Source organism: Pocillopora damicornis, chromosome 12, assembly GCF_964200805.1.
Source record: "Pocillopora damicornis chromosome 12, jaPocDami1.2, whole genome shotgun sequence".
Classification (NCBI taxonomy): Eukaryota; Metazoa; Cnidaria; class Anthozoa; order Scleractinia; family Pocilloporidae; genus Pocillopora; species Pocillopora damicornis.
Genome location: NC_142681.1, coordinates 20,981,664 through 21,000,071, shown reverse-complemented (window position 1 = coordinate 21,000,071; position 18,408 = coordinate 20,981,664). Strand labels below are relative to the sequence as shown.

At 38.7% G+C, this 18,408-nt stretch overlaps 4 protein-coding genes across 4 annotated transcripts in view; 3 read left to right on the top strand and 1 right to left on the bottom strand.

Moving 5' to 3' along the window:
• The window catches only part of LOC113665215 (small ribosomal subunit protein eS21), a 53,608-nt gene extending 49,472 nt beyond the window's left edge, over nt 1-4,136 (bottom strand). Inside the window, exon 1 of the mRNA XM_089190520.1 lies at nt 3,657-4,136. Within this exon, the coding sequence (XP_089046646.1) occupies nt 3,657-3,673 (17 nt within the window). The 5' untranslated portion in view covers nt 3,674-4,136. The remainder of the gene's footprint in view (nt 1-3,656) is intronic.
• Nucleotides 2,130-3,651, top strand: LOC113665219 (uncharacterized). Its single transcript, XM_027180886.2, has one exon. It carries the CDS (start codon nt 2,421-2,423, stop codon nt 3,123-3,125), a length of 705 nt encoding a protein of 234 aa, XP_027036687.2. The 5' UTR covers nt 2,130-2,420; the 3' UTR covers nt 3,126-3,651.
• A 186-nt stretch (nt 4,137-4,322) lies between the features above and the next one.
• LOC113665164 (elongator complex protein 3) lies at nt 4,323-14,463 on the top strand. Its single transcript, XM_089190516.1, has 22 exons — nt 4,323-4,445; nt 4,745-4,850; nt 5,184-5,274; nt 5,386-5,433; nt 5,767-5,837; nt 6,167-6,230; nt 6,337-6,405; nt 7,039-7,068; nt 7,426-7,550; nt 7,915-7,995; nt 8,609-8,689; nt 9,128-9,188; nt 9,401-9,466; nt 9,567-9,639; nt 9,881-10,001; nt 10,902-10,992; nt 11,213-11,278; nt 11,645-11,724; nt 12,115-12,207; nt 12,640-12,694; nt 12,773-12,854; nt 13,310-14,463. Exons 1-22 carry the CDS (start codon nt 4,343-4,345, stop codon nt 13,384-13,386), a joined length of 1,734 nt encoding a protein of 577 aa, XP_089046642.1. The 5' UTR covers nt 4,323-4,342; the 3' UTR covers nt 13,387-14,463.
• Nucleotides 14,462-18,186, top strand: LOC113665163 (uncharacterized). Its single transcript, XM_027180821.2, has one exon. It carries the CDS (start codon nt 14,714-14,716, stop codon nt 17,423-17,425), a length of 2,712 nt encoding a protein of 903 aa, XP_027036622.2. The 5' UTR covers nt 14,462-14,713; the 3' UTR covers nt 17,426-18,186.
• The last annotated feature ends 222 nt before the right edge of the window (nt 18,187-18,408 follow it).

The window sequence follows — 18,408 nt, the reverse complement described above, 5'->3', positions numbered from 1 at the left end:
TAGCCCGCCAGCTGAGGCGGTGTGCCGGGGTGTGGCGCTTGGAGCCAGCACGTAATAGATTTAGGAGATGGATGAGGACCAGTGTGCCTGTCCACCCCACCAAGTAGGATGCAGCTGCCAGACGACAAAGGTACTACCTCTATCCAGAGCCCCCTACACCCCATATAATACACTCATCACGTGTCACGGCACGTGATAAATTAGCACTTAATGTCGTCGGCTACAAATATATTCACATTGACACTCGCATAACACACCCTTCTCTTTATCTTTTTTAGATCTTACATAAACGGTGGTCTCAAAGAGTTTGGAGTATACTCAACGATCCCCACGATCAATGGCCTTCCCCATTTACATTTCGCATCTTATTTGTGACCACTCGTTTCGTCGTATCTTTACACGAGCACCGGATTGCGTATAGCACCACATTTCCCACGTCCTGCCCATGTACCACCGTTTACAGCGTGCACCGTGACAACTTATTTTAAAACAGTTTTTTGGTTTGCTTTTCTAGATTGCTGTGTTATTTTCAACTTACACCCATAGATCGCCATCTACAACCCCGCTAGATGTGTTACGTTCGTGGCGCTTTAATCCCTTTCTTAAAGGCTATACCTACAAATTTTTTCTCCGTATACGCCATCTTCCTAGTTACGTTCCATTTCTAAAACTAGTCAGACTCCGCCCTCGTAATGTTTAATTCTTTTCGTTCGTTTTTTTTGTCTTAGTTTTTGTTCCATCGGTGGCAAGTCCGCTCAGCGTTCTCATTACTTCTTCCTCCATTTACTACACAAGAAGGCACCCCATTATATAGATGTTTCTCATACATCAATAGTTTTTTTTCCACTTCAGATTACCGTCATAATATGCGCTGTATAACTATTCCGCTACGACCACATTATAAAAAGTCTAATTTTAGACTGGACAGACATCTTGAAAGATTTGAACAAGTTCTCACCCTCAGGTGGTATTTCCTATACCAAAATACATTGCATGTACATATGACCAAATTTCTTGTTCTTTGAGCTCGCAGTACATTTTTCCCAACCTTGGTCTTATCAAAACTTATGACAGTGACGTGTATTATGGTTGACGGTTTTTCAAAAGATCTGCTGATTTACAGAAACTGATTTTATGTTTCCGTGCGTTTGTTCAGTAATAGATCACAGATAACGTCAAAGTGTGGAAAGAAGAAAAAAAGTGGTTCTTGAGGCGCAGCCGTGTGCACGTGTGTAACTTATGTTTTTACCACATGCTAACGTCATCCGTGATCTATTACTGTACAGACCCACGGCGACATTAATTCTATTTGTTTTAAATGATAAAGAAAAAACAAACAAAAACACTGAAACAACTCCTTTTCCAATTTTTTAAGTAAAAATATTTTAGTATAAGCACGGAAGCAGCTTAACGCTGGAGAGAAAACGTTCAATTCTTGTCCTGGGGTGGTCGCATTAACGTTATTCTAACAGCACTTATAATGTTCCTATTGAAAGTAAAGCGTGCGAGAGTTGGTAGTACTTTTTTTTATTAAAAATATCACATTTTAATATCATGGTAGCATATGGATCGCCGGGAATTTTTTGATAGGAATATACTGATTTATGTTTAATTAGCTATTTTGTGCGAGGGTTTATAACACCTCTTTATCACTTTGACTTAATCCAACCGGCTGAACTCGTGATGCAGATATCAAGACTTTCAATTATTCAATTCAAATTTTGATAAACTGAGTTTATATATATTTTTTTTCCTTCTTTTTTTTTATGAAACGTTTCGGGAATCATGCGCGGGAAAGAGCGAATTTAATCAAAATCTATGTTCCGCAGGTTTGTCTGAAGAAACAACGGCCCTGCTCACTATCCTGTGTTTGTGTTAAGTTTTTTTTAAAAGGGATTCTTTAAAATACTCCGTTCCTGTAATGAAAGGATAAAGCTTTCAACGTTTTCTGAAAAGGCCGTATATTTCCCTTTGTCGTCACTTTGGATGATTTAAATAACAGACATTTTTTCTGTTTTGAAAGAGGAAACCAACCATGGCTTTTTCTGTCTTAAGAGCGAGTTGAGGTCAGCAAGCTGTGCGCTAATTGGTCAATCGAAGTTTGGAATAAATTTCTTATCGGCAAGTCATATTGCAACATATAATCCACTCAGAGCCATCTTTCACTCACAACCGAGTGGAAACCACCGCGTGATTGAATTAAGTTCTGCCAAGGATTTTTGTGCAAAGTGTCGTCCAACGTCAAAGACTATGTTGTAATCCGCTATCAGTTGCATATAGCTTAATTTCACGGAAAACTTGGATATTTCCACGTCACTGGACTTTCACTGGCTTTGGCAAACTGCATGTAACATAAATAACGGTTCAGTGGACCGCGACGGGCGTCATTCAACGACGGGCGAGTTAATTTAGAAGAAGCTATGGTGAATACAAACCCTGTAGCCCTATTTCAAGGAGAAATTTTACGAAAGAAACTGAAGAAAAATACGTGGAAAGAGTACAGGGTGATCCTTCAAGAAGATAGGCTTGTGTTTATGAACGAGAATGAAAAGAAAATTGCCGGAGTCATAACCTTGACAGAAGAGACAACATGTAGAGTGTTGGAGAGAAAAGAATCGTCTCGACAAAGCTCAGACCGCTCGAGCTCAAAGAATATTTCTAGACGTAAGCGAGGTTTCGATGACGGCCCCTGTAAATTTAAGTTGTATGCTAAGAGAGGTGTTCATCTCCTCAAGACAGACTGTAAATCAAGCTGTGATCAGTGGATTGGTGCAATTTCTCGCGTTGTTCAAAGTATGTGGATAAATTCCCAAAATGGCCCGTCGTCGACAAAAGCACGAAGACACCGCTTTATGAACTGGCTACACCTAGACTGCAATGTAACAAACCAGGCGACAAACAGGAATGGATTTTCGTACAATTGTTTATTAGAAGAGGAAAATCTCGAAGACCATTGCGATGAAATTGAAAGAAATAGTATTATCGAGAATGGAACTCAACCAGTATTGAGAAGTTTTACATCTCCAAAAGGAAAGTTTAAAATGTGGAAAAATATTTCTAGTCGCATCATTTCGAGATACAAAGCCGGAAATTACGGCGTTTTGGTTGAAGACATAACAGACTAATAGGGCATCTTCGCAAAATCAATCGGAATGAAGAAATGCAAAAGTTCAAGTTGGATGCCTCCTGTATTACTAATTATGACTTCCGGTGCAATATCGGTTTAGGTTTCATTTCAGTTAGGCAGCATAACTCAGTTCAAATTACTTAAAAAGCAAAAAAACTTTACTCTATTGCTATTTTCCCCTTTGTTTAATACTTTCATAGAACACAGTGAATAAACATAATAGCAACATTATCTATTATAATTTAAAACGTGGCTTGAAGCCTTATGTTATTGCTTTGTCAATAGTTTGACAGCCTATCGTCTAAAGAATTCCATTGATATGTGGGGGAGCAATATAGACAAAATAACTACAAGTTACACTTTGAAGTTATCCATATGTGATGTAGATTAATTTGAAAAAATCCTTTCTTCCTGAGCAGTTTGCAATAAATAATGAATTATCACTTTAATTACATGTTATAAAGTCAGCTTGCCGTTGCTTATCATTTATAATTTATGACAATACAATATAAATTACAAAACAACATACTTTGACTCTTCAGACATCCTCCTCAATAGTCCTTATCAGGACGATCTCGTCACAGGATTGACTGCTTTACTCCCTGCTACAAACCTCTGATTCCTCCGAGGTTCAAACAGGAAACCGAAAGAGCGTGCATGAAGTTGCGCAAGTAAAAACATAGGTCCGCAATGCATAAGCAATGTGTTCCTAAACTCTGTGGCAAGGAGGAAGTAGCGATAAACATATGTGAAAAAAAGTGAAAAAAGCTTCATTAGTTGTCGGGGACTTCAAGAGTGGCTCCAGTCTGAAAGGGGAGGGGGTGGGGAATTAAAACGCATTCAAGGTTGGAAAAGCTCGTTTCTGATGAGTAACACATTCAGGTACGAACATACACAAGGCAAAACATTTTCCTAGGCACATAATTATAGTGATGTTCTCAGAAAGACTGCCGTGTGAGCGCTGTGTGTGAAAAAACAATTTCTGTGGACAAATGGAAAAATTAGCACCGTATTAAGACCATGATTTGAAGACGAAGGAGCGCGCACCTTCGCTTCCCAGCGAGGCACTTATAATCTGTTCCAAGCCTTTTTGTTTCCTTTTCATAACCTGTTCCGTAAGTCTATTTTCAAAGAACAAGAAATGGAAAAGAAAGAAAATTCTTATTTATTCAATTCCTGTCGCTGTTATCTTCAGGGAGACAAAACACATTTTACATGAAGTATCAAGTACACATTTCCGCCATATTGAACCATCAACTGAGTAAGCCAAGATCCTTTCGGTTAAAAAGTGTCAATATGGGAAAGAATCGCAAGAAAGGTAGGAAGGTGTGGTTGAATTCGTGTCTGTGCAGTTGATTTTCATATACTGGATTTTTTTACCTTCTGCTGATCCGTTGTCAGGACTTTTGATGTATGTTCACGTGGTTTCATGTGTGTCTGTGTGAGAGTTGTTTCTGTTTTCCAAATCATGTTAAAAGTTCTCAAACGTTATTTGCTTGTTATGAACATTACTGCCCTCTCAATAAGCCCAGATTCCTAAGATGAATGGAAGTCATTCTAAGCTTATGTTAAATTTCTCTTAGAATCCTTCTTCTTGTTTACTTTACTCCGTTGTAGTAAATCCCAGTGCTTCTAGAGCTGAACTGATGATGATGACAGTGTCAGACATTGTGAGTCAGTTGATCACAGCACACGAGAAAGGAAATGATGTAAATCTAAACAAGTTAGTGCCTGATATCTGTTAATGCACACATTTGAGGATGTTATTTCATAACCTTTTTGTCCAGCCTCTTTCACAGCTGTTATTTAGCCTCGTTATGCAGCACTGTCTAGTTTCTTTATACATGGACACGTCTTACTCCTAAAACATTTGCTTGTGTAACGCTTGGATGGTCTACTGTTCGGTTTTTCCAGATTTTCTTAAAAATTGGTTTTCAGTGGCGTGCAATGTGTAATGCTGTAGTCAACAACAGCAAATCTAAATTATAAAAAAGTGGCAATAGAGTCACATTCTTGTGTCATTGCTCGATATTACTGTTATGTCCTGGTTCATAAGGATCAAAGGACAAGCTGCCAGTAAATACGGACTGACATCGCAACCCAGACTGGTGGATATCATTGCTGCTGTTCCTCCTGCCTATAAAAAGGTTAGTTCCTGAATTCTTTGCTTATTAGTTTTCAGTAATTATTTTCACAAAGGGATTGCTCTGGAATATTAATTTCAATGAAACAGGAATTTGTGTACTTTACCCGGTTAGGTCTTACTTCCAAAGTTGAAAGCCAAACCAGTAAGAACAGCTTCAGGGGTGAGTATCCTGATGCTTTTTATTTTGCATTGTATTGTATAGGTAGTGATTATGAGGGACAATACTGTTGTTCTCATCATTGTTAAGCACTTTTTTGGAAATTATGCGTGATGACTATTATCATAAGCAAGGGGGATATCTTTGATTTAAGTAATTCTCATTAGTTATCCTTAGATATATATAAGGCAGACAATAAGGAGACTCAATATTGCTGTTTAATGAGTCCAAGGATGGAAACCATTGCTGTAGTAGGACTATTTTATCTCTTTAGGGAATGGTGATTTTCCACAACGAAAAAAAATGGATTTTACTTACCTTTTTTTATTATCCCAGATTGCAGTTGTGGCTGTTATGTGCAAACCTCATAGATGTCCTCATATAAACATGACTGGAAATATCTGTGTGTAAGTTAGCATAACTCTGCACTTCTGCTACAGTCAATGTTGGTAAATCAACAGGCTTAGTGATGGAGAATGTCTGTGACTTTATCTGTGAGAATTTAGACATTATGCTGAACTGGATTCAATATCACAATGTCAAAGATCTGCATCAGATATATTTACCCTTCAAGCTGAAAAGTAGCCTTACTGTTGTTTATTTTTTGGAAGATGGATGATAAAGTTTCTGTGACAAGTGGCTTGCACTTCACAAACCTAACATTATTTTTTATTGTAAATGACTGTGTAGTTCTTCAAGGCAGCAAATCATAAAATGTGTGTTCCACTTTTTGTAGATATTGCCCAGGAGGGCCAGACTCTGATTTTGAATACTCTACACAGTCTTACACTGGATATGAAGTAAGGTTTTTTTAAGTATAAACTAGGCTTTTTTTAATGAAATATTTCTCCTGCAAATTGGTTGGCACATATATCTAAGTCATATACTTCAACTCTTTTCTTTTAGCCCACATCAATGAGAGCAATACGAGCACGATATAACCCTTATCTACAAACAAGACATAGAATTGATCAGGTGAATATTGTCTTATAGTGGTAGTCTTACAGCAGTTTAGTTGCTTGTGGACGGTTGTTTGTCTTGAACTTGCCGTATTGAAATACTAGTAATTATTAATCACTACTTGATTTGTAGCATTTGGAGGGCAGCAGGTGATTATAAAAATCTCCAGTTATGTAATTGTGGAAAGTCCTTTGTTCAAAGGTTGGACAAGTCTATCCACTGAATAAATCTCTATCTGGTGGATAACGCAATTCATTTTGCTATCACTTATTGGCTGGATAGCGATTTATAGATTGGATAGTGTTAACCGCCCTTTATACAACTGGGCCCTGAATTTCACCGGTTCCTAACAATCTTTTTGTATGGAGCAGAGGAGGAAGGTGTGAATAGGCAAGGCTGGCTGAAGCTGGTCTGCAGTGGTGGTAGGAAAGGAGAGACAAAGTGGAGAAGGAGGGTGAATCCTATAGGAAACAGGCAGTCTTAGTATAGAGAGCTTATTCTACTGGGATCTGAGGGGCCAACTTCACAAACAAACTATATTAACAGACACATGTACTTGTAACAGTTTAAACTTTTTGCCCTGCTGGCAAGTGGAATAATGTATTTGGTGTCTAATGACCTCATGAGAATATTTGGTATTTTCTTCAGCTTAAACAGTTGGGACACAGTGTGGATAAGGTGAGAATTAATAATACACTTCTGTTTTTGTACACTCAGATCACCTCTAAGTGACATCTGTTACAATTTGTTAAATCATATTTGGTTAAGTCTAACAAGCCTTAATTAGTGACCTGCATATTCCAGTCTCTCTAGCTAGGAGGAACTAAAAGCATTACTTCATCTTGTGTATGGGATACCTGTGGCATTTACTTGATGGTTTAGTTACAATTTGTTAGTGTCCATATGACCTCTTGGGTCAAGAGAGGGACAAGCAGATTCACACATCTTCCTTTAGAGAATCTTACTTTCCTAGTCAAGGTTTCCGCTTATGTCCAAAACTTCAAAACAGGTTGTATTGTTCATTATATTTTGAAGGTTGAGTTTATTGTAATGGGAGGTACATTCATGTGTCTGGATGAAAGCTATAGAGATTTCTTTATAAGGAATCTCCATGATGCCCTGTCAGGTCACACAAGTAATAATGTGGATGAAGCAGTCAAGTAAGTCTATCATCAAGCTCTATTAATTTGAATGAAAGGGATAAGAAACCATGGTGCTGTGTTGGTGGGAGTATTCCATTCATTTTATCAACTGATTGATGATATAAATTGGCTACCATAAAGTGTTTTTAAGCTGATGTTTTGAGCATTAAGCCTTTGTCAGGTGAAACAATTGGTAATTTACTATTGTTGAAATAAAATCTCTGTCAGTTGTTGATTATTTTCTTTATAAGAGCACATAGTGGAAACTATTTAATACCCAGTAAAGGTTTTCAGCCAGGGGAGCAGTATTTAGATTATTGCAGTACAGTGAAAATTACTTGAACTTAGTATTCTGAACCTGTTTTTTTCTTATGCCACTCAGGTACTCAGAGAGGAGCAAGACAAAGTGTATTGGTATAACTATTGAAACAAGACCGGATTACTGTCTGAAAAAACATCTTAGGTGAGTGTTCTACTTTTTCAAGAATACAAAAGGAAAAAGCCAAATCACTTCCCCCTTTTTATCTTCAAACTGTTATACTGGATTGCATGTTTGGTGGAATAATTATTCTATTCTGTAACCTGAATAAAGGGAGTAAGTTTCTAAAGAAACTGTGGTGCTGCATTGGTGGGAGAGTATAGCAGGTAATTTTGTGTTAATAACTGTAAACATAAATTGGCCACCATAAAGAGTTTGAAGGCTGATACTTTGAGCGTCAGCCAGATTGCTCTGACAAAGTGCTTACACCCGAAACATCAGCCTTTAAACTCTATGCGGTGGCCAATTTACATTTTCAACAGAGTTGTTAACATTATATAACCTGTTTTGTAAGATGCCTGTTGACCTGCAAGGGGAAACCTTACAGGGTTGACAGAGCCTAGAACTATACTTAAATTTTAAAATTCAGTTGAGATATCAAGCAATTTGTTGAAGCTGGAACCCAAAAAGCTAATTTGTCTAGTTCCAATTTTGCATCTTTTACCAATTTCTAATGACAAATTAGTTTCTGTTCTTTTTCATAACACTCTTGAGCTGTTAGCAAGATTTGCAATCTTTTCCTGTTTCATATTTTTAGTTCCATGCTAATGTACGGCTGCACTCGCCTGGAGATTGGTGTCCAGAGTGTGTATGAAGATGTGGCAAGAGATACTAACAGGTAAACATGATGGAATACATGAGAGAGGATACTTGCTTTTTGTAAAGTTTCCCTTTTTTATGTAATTGTATAATTCTCAACCACAATAGACACAGCCATTAATGGATCAATTTAACTATGCTTGAAAAAAAATTTCTTTTTTATGTGTGAGTGTGAGGGGGGGGGGGGGGATTCCAGAGGGGTACAGAAGACAGAAAAGGAAGGCAAAAATGCCACCATTTGTCTATCATGAATCTGTGATATTTCAAATAGAGGATTGGAGACAGGATTCAAAGAGTCTGGCAGTGAAGAAGCAGTTTAACACCTTACCTTTCCCCAACTCATGTGTTATCTGTATTGAGGATTTGGCTAAATTCCCTTACAATTATTGTATGATGTATGAGCTGTTAACAGATGTTTACTATGCAAGTGAACATTTTCCCTTCACACCATTTTCAGAGGCCACACTGTCAGAGCTGTGAGTGAGTCATTTCACTTGTCTAAAGATGCGGGATTCAAGGTAAAGCTGTTAATTCAGTTTGAGATTTTTCCTTTAAAAAAAGTTTTTTCAATTGTCAAGAATTTGTCAATTTACTCGAATTTGTGAATCAGTTACTCACAGAGAGTTCCAACTAATGTACATATTTACACATACACATACATATATATTATTTTTATATATTGTTTTTGGAAAGTAACGAAAACTCTAAACTTGTTTAATTTTGTTTTTAGGTTGTCTCTCATATGATGCCTGATTTACCAAATGTAGGACTGGAACGAGACATTGCACAATTCATAGTTAGTGAAATTTAACACAACAATTTGATGTTTTGTTTTTACATAAGAATATTTTCTTATAGTTTTGGCACTAAACTGTTTGCTTCTTTTGTAATCTTAGGAGTTCTTTGAAAATCCAGCGTTTCGCGCAGATGGTTTGAAAATTTACCCAACCTTGGTAATCCGTGGTACAGGTAAGTGAAAGAAAATTTTAATTTCATGAGAAAGCAATTCCATTGTCTCGCTGAACACTTTTTGTGTGCGCTCTTTCATAATTATCAACTCCTTGATAAGCTTGCCCACGACGATACACTGCACAGGGAAAGGTTGAACAACCTTTTTTTTTCGAAGGATACCCTTAATTACTACGGTTCATTAATTTATTCTCTTTTTTTTTACGTGGGATCTTTCACAACTTGTTTCAAACATTTTTAGGTTTGTACGAGTTATGGAAGACCGGCCGCTACAAGAGTTACCCTCCTAATACATTGGTGGATTTGATCGCGAGGATTCTAGCGTTAGTACCACCCTGGACACGAGTCTATAGAGTGCAAAGGTTAGTCTCACAAACTGGAAGTGAGGGGGAAACCCTTATACAAAGTATTCACAGTTTTGTTCGTGTGAGTCGACTTATGTTAAGTACATTTCTGATGGCAATGTACATAATCTTTATACAAAACTGTTAGATGTCTCCATCAGCTTTGATCCACTACGTCCAGTTAACTGGTGAAGAAAATCGCGCAACGGTCTGGACCAATCAGATGTACATGTAAAACCAAATCCAACCATAACTTGATTGCTTCATTCAGGCAGTTTTTCCTGAGATTTTACTTTGAGTTCTCTTAGGCTCCTTCGGTCTGAATGGCTGCTGTAATTAATTTGGTACTTCGAAATTAAGAGATCCTTGCAGCTAAGAACACTACTGAACTAGTAGTTGAAAATAGGACCTGAAAAAATTCAGGCTCGTACGGGATTTGAACCCATGACCTGTGTGATACCGGTGCAGCGCTCTACCAACTGAACTAGAGGTCATGGGTTTCAAATCCCGTACGGGCCTGAATTTTTTACTAGTTCAGTAGTGTTCTTAGCTGCGAGGATCTCTTAATTTCGTTTCTTCAACGCAGTGCAAATATATGAATTTCATATATCTAAAATCATCATTCATCACTTGGATGGTTTATTTGGACCCAACACATTGGCCAGCTCATAGTTGGCTTGTTAGCTCAGTTGGTAGAGCGCTGCACCGGTATCGCAGAGTTCATGGGTTCCATTCCCGTACAGGCCTGAATTTTTTTCGGGTCATATTTTCAATTACTAGTTCAGTAGTCTTCTTAGCTGCGAGGATCTCTGAATTTCATTTCTTCACCGCAGTGCAAATATATGAATTTCATATCATTTGGTGCTTGTTTTACCACGCTCAAATGAAATGCGCTCCAAGTGTTTGCTTTTGTCTCAGGGATATCCCCATGCCTTTAGTAAGTTCTGGTGTCGAACATGGCAACTTGAGGGAACTTGCACTAGCACGTATGAAGGATTTGGGAACACAGGTTAGAATTTTGTTCCTGGAGTTGCGCCCAATGTAACTTGTCTACTGTCACTTCTACTCTTTAGTTTTGAGTATTTCAGGAATTCGAGTCTGACGTCGTGATTATACATAAAGCAATTTTGCTCTTCTGTCACCGATGTTTTTCTTGTCAGTGAGAAGTGTGTTGGTTTTCTTTTTTATGGAAAATTCAATTTTATGTATTGCTCTTCACTTCATGTTAGTGTCGTGATGTTCGAACCCGTGAGGTTGGCATACAGGAAATTCACCATAAGGTTCGACCATTTGAGGTAAGTTAAGGCTTATTTGATATGATTATTTAATGGCATCAACAAATTCTCCAAGTGTTGGTGACATCCGCAATGTCAAGTGTTCTTTTCCGCTTCCTGCTTAGTTCTTAAGTTTATTGTAACGCCTCACATTCTCGTCGTTTTTCCTGCTTAGCTCGATAAATTTAGTCAGAGGGTGCAGTGTTACGGTTTTTCAATTTTTTTAATTAATGTAGGAATTGACTACATCGTGAGATAAACGATAGAACTACATTATTATTGCATTTAAACATTAGGACTTTATGACATTACTTTTAAGTTTTTCTAGATGAAGGGCTGTAATGTAGCGCCATCTCAGTAATGTTCTTGTTGATGTTTCTTCTACAGATTGAGCTTATTCGCCGAGACTATGTGGCGAATGGTGGATGGGAAACGTTTCTGTCCTATGAAGACCCAGAGCAAGATATCCTTTTTACTTTAATATATAACACATAGTTTTGTTGTGACTTTTTCCTCTGCAGTCACCAGCCAGTGAGCGCTCCGGCACAAGCGTTTCTTTGCTCGCGGACCCGTGTGAGGTCTACAAAGGGTCTGATACTCATTCACAGTCCCAGACCCCAGCAAAATTATCCTCAGTCGTCTCAAATGGTCCCACGGACGGTGACACGTGCGTCCTGCAGCGCTAGTGATGAGGGCGTGCCCGTAGACTCTTGAGTCACAGACATTTTGATAAATATATAAAGGATATTTTTTTCTGAATTTTAACCCAAGAAGATTTTTATAGATCTGATCAGTTTGCTTACTAGTTTCGTTGAATACATCTTGAAGATCAGTTTTCCTTCACGGTCTACAGATATTTTAGTCGGCCTGTTAAGATTGAGGAAGTGTTCAGAGGCATCCTTCAGACCTGAATTGAAAGGAGGCTGTTCTATCGTCAGAGAACTTCATGTGTATCTTTTTTATGAGACTTAGGATAAAACTTAAGTATTTAATGTGGAATCATTAATTCATCAAAAACGCCCAAAGGAATATTTCAATATTTATAAGAATCTTATTCTTTATTCCGCGAAATTGGTGTATGGTATATCAGCTCATACACCACGGCCTGTAGACCAGTCAGAATTCAGGAACTGGACCATATGATGACTAACTGTAATTTTTCATAGGGAGTTACATTCTGACATTTTGGGTTCCATTCCTTAACTAATCACAACAAGGATAGGTAAAAGGGGGGGGGGGGGGGGGAGGAGATGGAGATGGTGGTGTATTTGCTGAAATTTTAACACCGTAAACTTGTTTATTTCCTTAAGCAAGTAGAGGCCATAAGAATGCAATGAATCCAATCCAAGCTTTTTTTCTTTTTCCTTAACTTGTTACCTTAGTTACGGCAGTGTAGTTCCTGTCAGCGCCCGCGATCCTTCCAAGTTTCAGCATCAAGTAAGTTCCCGTGTGAGGTGGTAACAGTTGGAAAATGTAGTTAGTTAGGATTGTTACTAAAGGTATCTCGTTTCTCAGGGTTTTGGAATGTTGTTGATGGAAGAAGCAGAGAGAATTGCCCGCGAAGAGCATGGCTCACAGAAAATTGCCGTGATTTCAGGTATTTATCTGTTTTAAGAATTAAATCACACTAAACGTTCTCAGTGCGCAGAGGGTCATGGGTGTTCTAAGTGACCTTCATGCATTGCTCATGAATTCTGTTCGGTAAAAGGGGTTTAAATGTTGACCTTTGGAAAAAAAAAAGGTGAAAATCTCTAACTTTGTCTCCAAAATGAGCCAAAATGTGGGGGTAGATGGCAGATAATACATTGTATTTTCTAAACCTCTCTTGTTGTGTTAGAGTGAATGGTACAGTGGTGCAAAAAATATATCTACTGAGTTTCTTCTCGGCACGAAACTATTTGAAAGCAGACCACGTGAACTCAACCATGCCTGATGTAGGAGGGAAAGAATGATTCCTTTATTTGATTGACTTCAACAATTCATTGGCTAAAAGTTAAAGCCCCAGCTAAGCAGGACATTATAATGAAAACAAACCTTGTATTTTCTCCTTAGGAGTTGGAACTCGAAATTATTATCGTAAAATTGGTTACGAACTGGAGGGTCCTTACATGGTAAAAAGTTTGCTGTGATTTACAACCTTCAACAGTTGTACCGTAACAACTGACTAACTCTGACATTCAGTATGGGATACCTCAGCCGGACATCGTACTAAGGAGGCCCATCATCCTCGGGGCTCAACACATTATGATAAAAAAGGAGCTATTACAGTAAATACCAGTCAGACATAAATGATTGGGAGTAACCACGTGTACAAAGAAACTAGCGGAGAGATCTCGGCACAAAAATAAGAGAGCCTTGAGCTATGGTGGATGGATAGGAATTGGTAGTAACGACTTATGGCCGACTGAAATAATTTTATATTGGAAATATGCTCGCCAGGTTCTAAATAGCTGGAAAACGGGAGTGAAAAAAAATACTACAGGGACATTACGCTGTATGGCAAACTCTTTTTACGTCCTGTTCGTATGCGAAAGTGGTCTTAGATGAATGGTTCGCCTGTATTTAATGGATTTGCAGACAGTAGCACTGACCTTCCTATTTTTAAAAGTAAAACTTATTAATTTTCATCCTTTACATATTTGTGTCATTTACACTGCTTTTTTGGAACAAAGGCTGTCGAAATTTGTCTATCCAGTGTTGCATGGGGATGTATTTAATTACTAATTTACTAGAGCTGAACCTATCTTTTCTTCACGTTTCTTTGTCGGTTAATTTTTTTAAAGTCGGATTTGTACACTGCGTAGCATTTTATGTCATTCTTTTTATATTTCTGTGCAGACTGAAGTGAACGTTTCACGGTCAGATCCAACCAACAGCACATAAGAATGGAATCACTCGCCTGATTTAATATATTGCTAATATGTTTTATATCAAAACACATGACCTGTTTTAAAAACAACTGATATAGAATTTATAAACAGATCTCTCACAAGAAAGGCAATGAAAACTCTCTAATCGATGATTACAGGTTACTTTAATGCCACGCGCATCTTAATCGTTGTTTAAATGTCTTAGTACTGTTGTGAAAAGTATTACCTTCTCTACTGACGGAGCACTCAAAAGTCACCAGGTGGTGTGGTGTTTTACACAGCTAAACCACCCGCTCCATTAACTCAAGATTAATTATAGACGATTTGTGAACCAAACCGTGGATCTTGCCCTGGTTGATTTGGTTTGACAAACAACAGATTTGTCTGCCAAGCTCTCGACATTTCTTTATTTTAATGATTTGCTATCAAAACAAACAAGGCAAGAGCTAAAGAGAGAACACAGGTACCTGGATCTGCGTGACATCAAATTACCTCAGGAAAAGTTCAAAGAACTTGCCCTCAGCCAAATCTGATTCGATTTTAACTTGTTGGCAGGCTCGACGAGCTCTGCGATTCAATTTCAGACATGCTATACCACACGTTAAATGTACGTTTGGCGTACACTTTAGCACTGATTGTTTTTGTGTCTTCAAGACATATTCAGAAATCAGAAATTGGCAAAGTTCAACAAGATATTTCGAAGTCTGGCAAACCTGGCGAGTATTTGTGGTACAAAACTGGCTCAGTGCAAACGGATCAAAAGTTTGCAAAGAGTGTCATAGCTAGGTCATCACATGGGAAGAAGGCTCATAGTTTGGACGAAAACGAAGAGTCTAGTGGAAGTACTTTCCCAAACGAGGAGGATGACCCCAGCGGAAGTGGAGAAGTTCATGAAGAATACATGTCAGGGAGTGGAATTTATCCAAACAGTTATATGGTGGATATTCAAGAGTCTGACACCACAGATTCTTCTGCGCGTGGGGCAGTTGATAAAATGACTCAGGTATCTTCTGGGGAGGACAGTCCTGAGGAGACGAGTGCAGATTTCTCAGGGGATAGTAAAGCCGAGGTTGAACGAAACGAAACTCCTGAGAAAGAATTAAACGCACAAGACGGTAGCGGCAGCACTGATGATGAACAAGAAACTGACAACGATGAAGACTCTCAAAAAGAAGAGAAAGAAGAACCCAAGGTAAAGGTTATGTCACCCGCTGTTCTAAAGGGAGGTGAGGTTCAGAGGAAAAGAAGCGATATTTATAAGAAAAGCAAGGTTACTGAGGGGGACAGTGAAAGTGAGTATGACAAGCTCTTCAAAGATTTCAAGAACGATGGGGATCTGGGTCCAGAAGTAGAGGAGGATGATGACAATTACTTGGACGATGCCATTACTGACGAAGAGGCAAGACAGTTGGTATCTGAAGAAAACAAAGAGGAAACTGGGATGAGTAAGAGTGACATTTTGGGCCGCCATCACTACAAAGGAGAAGATATAAGCTCTATGTTTGAAGGATACACAGATAAAAGCGGCTCAAATTCGGATGAGTCTGGAGCTTCTTCTGGTGAGCACAAGAAAAAGGCTTACGCACACAATATGAAAGAAATCCTCTCGAAACTCGATAAGGATGTTTTTAGAGGAAACAATAGTGAAGAACATAAACAGCTTCACAGTAAACAACATCGACATTACCACAAAAAACTTCACAAACATCATCATCATCATCATCATCACAAACATCAAAATAATTCATTTACCGAAGAAGCAGACGCGTCTCGAGCCCTCAGTCATCACGCGGACAGCGGAATCTTCAACGGGAGCGTTAGTAATGTGACAATGGAGGCTCAAAAAGTAAAGAAGCATCATGAACATAAACGTCATCACCATCATCATCACCATCACCATAACAGACTTCATCATCATCATCATCATCAACTGGACCATCACTTAAAGGAAATGGAATCACACCATGACAACTTCAATGAAAGTCAAATTCCAATAGCGGATGTTCAGCAGTCCAATTCAAACACACAATATTCCACGCAGTACCCATCCGTGTATTATCCTTCGTCAGGTCCAATCATCAACACAGTAAAACCACAGTCACCACAGGCACCACAGGGCACTTACTCTGCAGAGGAAAGTTCCCTTTTGCAATATTACAATCAACCATCAAACGGGTTTGTGTACCACGCTGTGAGAGATGCTGACAAAATAGGCGCTGTATGTCTTGATGGGTCCACACCGGGTTACTATGTGAGACAGGGATCTGCCGAAGCAGGCAAGAACTGGATTATTTACTTACAAGGTGGGGCATGGTGCGAGAGTGAGAAAGCTTGTTCGGGAAGGAGCCGCATGCATCTGGGGTCTTCTCTCTTCTTCAAACCTCTTGGTAATCCTGGTGGAATTTTATCAAACAGTGCTAAAGAAAATCCTGAATTCCACGACTGGAGTGTGGCGTATCTCCCATACTGTGATGGTTCGTCGTTTTCAGGCAACAGATCTGACCCAGTAGAGTTTGAAGGTTCGTTGTTGTATTTTAGAGGCTTCAGAATCTTGGATTCGACCATATCGGAATTGTTGTCTGACACAAGTCTAAAAGAGGCCAGGAATGTTGTGTTTTCTGGTACCTCTGCTGGAGGACTCGCTGTTATGCTTCACGCCGATTATGTCCGTTCAAAACTCCCCAAGCATGCACATTTCAGATCGCTTGCGGATTCAGGATTTTTCCTCGATACAACTTCACGGAAACACAAAAAACAGAAGAAATTCAGGAAGGCGATGCAGAATGTTTTTAAGCTTCATGACTGTACGGATGGGGTCCCTCAAGAGTGCGTCAAGAAGATGTCAGGGAAAGACCTGTGGAAATGTATTTTCCCTCAGTACTTTTTACGTTTTGTTAAAAGTCGTCTGTTTGTCGTGAACTCTTTGTACGACTCGTGGCAGTTGAGTCACATCTGGGAAATCCCTTGTGCTTCTACTCCTTACAAATGTTCCAAGAAAGAAGTGAAGCTGATCAAGAAATTCCGAAGTAAAACGTTAAAAGCCATGAAGCCCGTGTTCGCCTCATCAAATATTGGACTGTATGTTGATTCGTGTATTGATCATGGACAAGTGATCTCTAATGCTCAATGGAATTCAATCAAGGTGCAGCATAAATCCATTGCATCGTCATTTGCCACGTGGTGCCAGAAACCAACCAAGACGGAATTCTTCATCGACGAAGATGACTATCCTGCAAATCCAACTTGTGTTACTAAGGACGTTGCTAGGAGATCAGAAATCATAACAGAAGGATTCTAAATCCCAGTTGAACTGCCAATGTATTAAGTTTATCAGAACAAAAGCGAGACAATCAAACTCACGACTCACTGATCGTTTTCGAACAGCTTTTGGTGATACTTCACGTTTATTATTTTGCACCTGTACTGGGCTGTAGAATTTTACCTGATATGTGTAACTCATTTGAAATTGTCAAAGTGACAACAAACCTTGCGAGCTACCTTTCCCGTTTTAAGTTACTGACGGTAGTTACTGTTTCATTTATTTCTTCAGAGTCTTCTTTTGTTCACTTGAAAATATATTCTACGTAATTGAGTGACATTGTCCCATCATGAATTCGTCTCACCTGACGTCGCCTTGAAGAGCCACAGTCCGAGTTAAAAACTAGACCCATGCTAAAACAATTCAAGAGATATTATAATTCTGTAACCATTTATAGCAGTTTGTTCTGGTTTTTGAGCCAAAAACAATTTCTATTTAGGCTGATCGGGCTTGAAACAATTTCTGTGTACATACCTTCTGAGAGTGAGTTCTTTTTCACGATTAGTCACGTAAAGCGTATTTTATCGTCGATTCTTTATCGGCGATAGTGCACAGTTCTCGAGTCCTTTCTGTTACAAATAAATATAACTTTTCTTCCATTTACCTCGGTATTGTTCTTTAATTGAAACTCTTTTAACTCTTGCAAAGAATTTCACCATGATAACTCGAAATAGTGGAAAAAGTGTACTTTGTTTTGGTAAACCTCTGAGTAGCCAGAAGTATTAAACAGTGTTACAGTGTGTGATAAGAATACATGAAAGTCATATATTTGTACTGCGGAAAATACATTTTAAGCAAATGAAGATCATCGCAGTATATACTCAACTTAAGCAGTTGAGAAAAAAGGCCTGAAAAAAATTCAGGCCTGAACGGGAATCGAACCCATGACCTCTGCGATACCGGTGCAGCGCTCTAACCAACTGAGCTATCAAGCCAACTGGGAGCTGGTCAATTGTGAGTTC

What these genes read in the sequence shown, in the direction of transcription:
- LOC113665163 (XM_027180821.2), top strand. Translation starts at nt 14,714, where the DNA reads ATGCTATACCACACGTTAAATGTACGTTTGGCGTACACTTTAGCACTG.
- LOC113665219 (XM_027180886.2), top strand. Translation starts at nt 2,421, where the DNA reads ATGGTGAATACAAACCCTGTAGCCCTATTTCAAGGAGAAATTTTACGA.
- LOC113665164 (XM_089190516.1), top strand. Translation starts at nt 4,343, where the DNA reads ATGAAGTATCAAGTACACATTTCCGCCATATTGAACCATCAACTGAGT. An exon ending in GTGGCAAGAGATACTAACAG is followed by an intron (nt 8,690 to 9,127) that starts GTAAACATGATG and finishes CACCATTTTCAG; the next exon opens with AGGCCACACTGTCAGAGCTG. An exon ending in ATAAGGTTCGACCATTTGAG is followed by an intron (nt 11,279 to 11,644) that starts GTAAGTTAAGGC and finishes TTTCTTCTACAG; the next exon opens with ATTGAGCTTATTCGCCGAGA.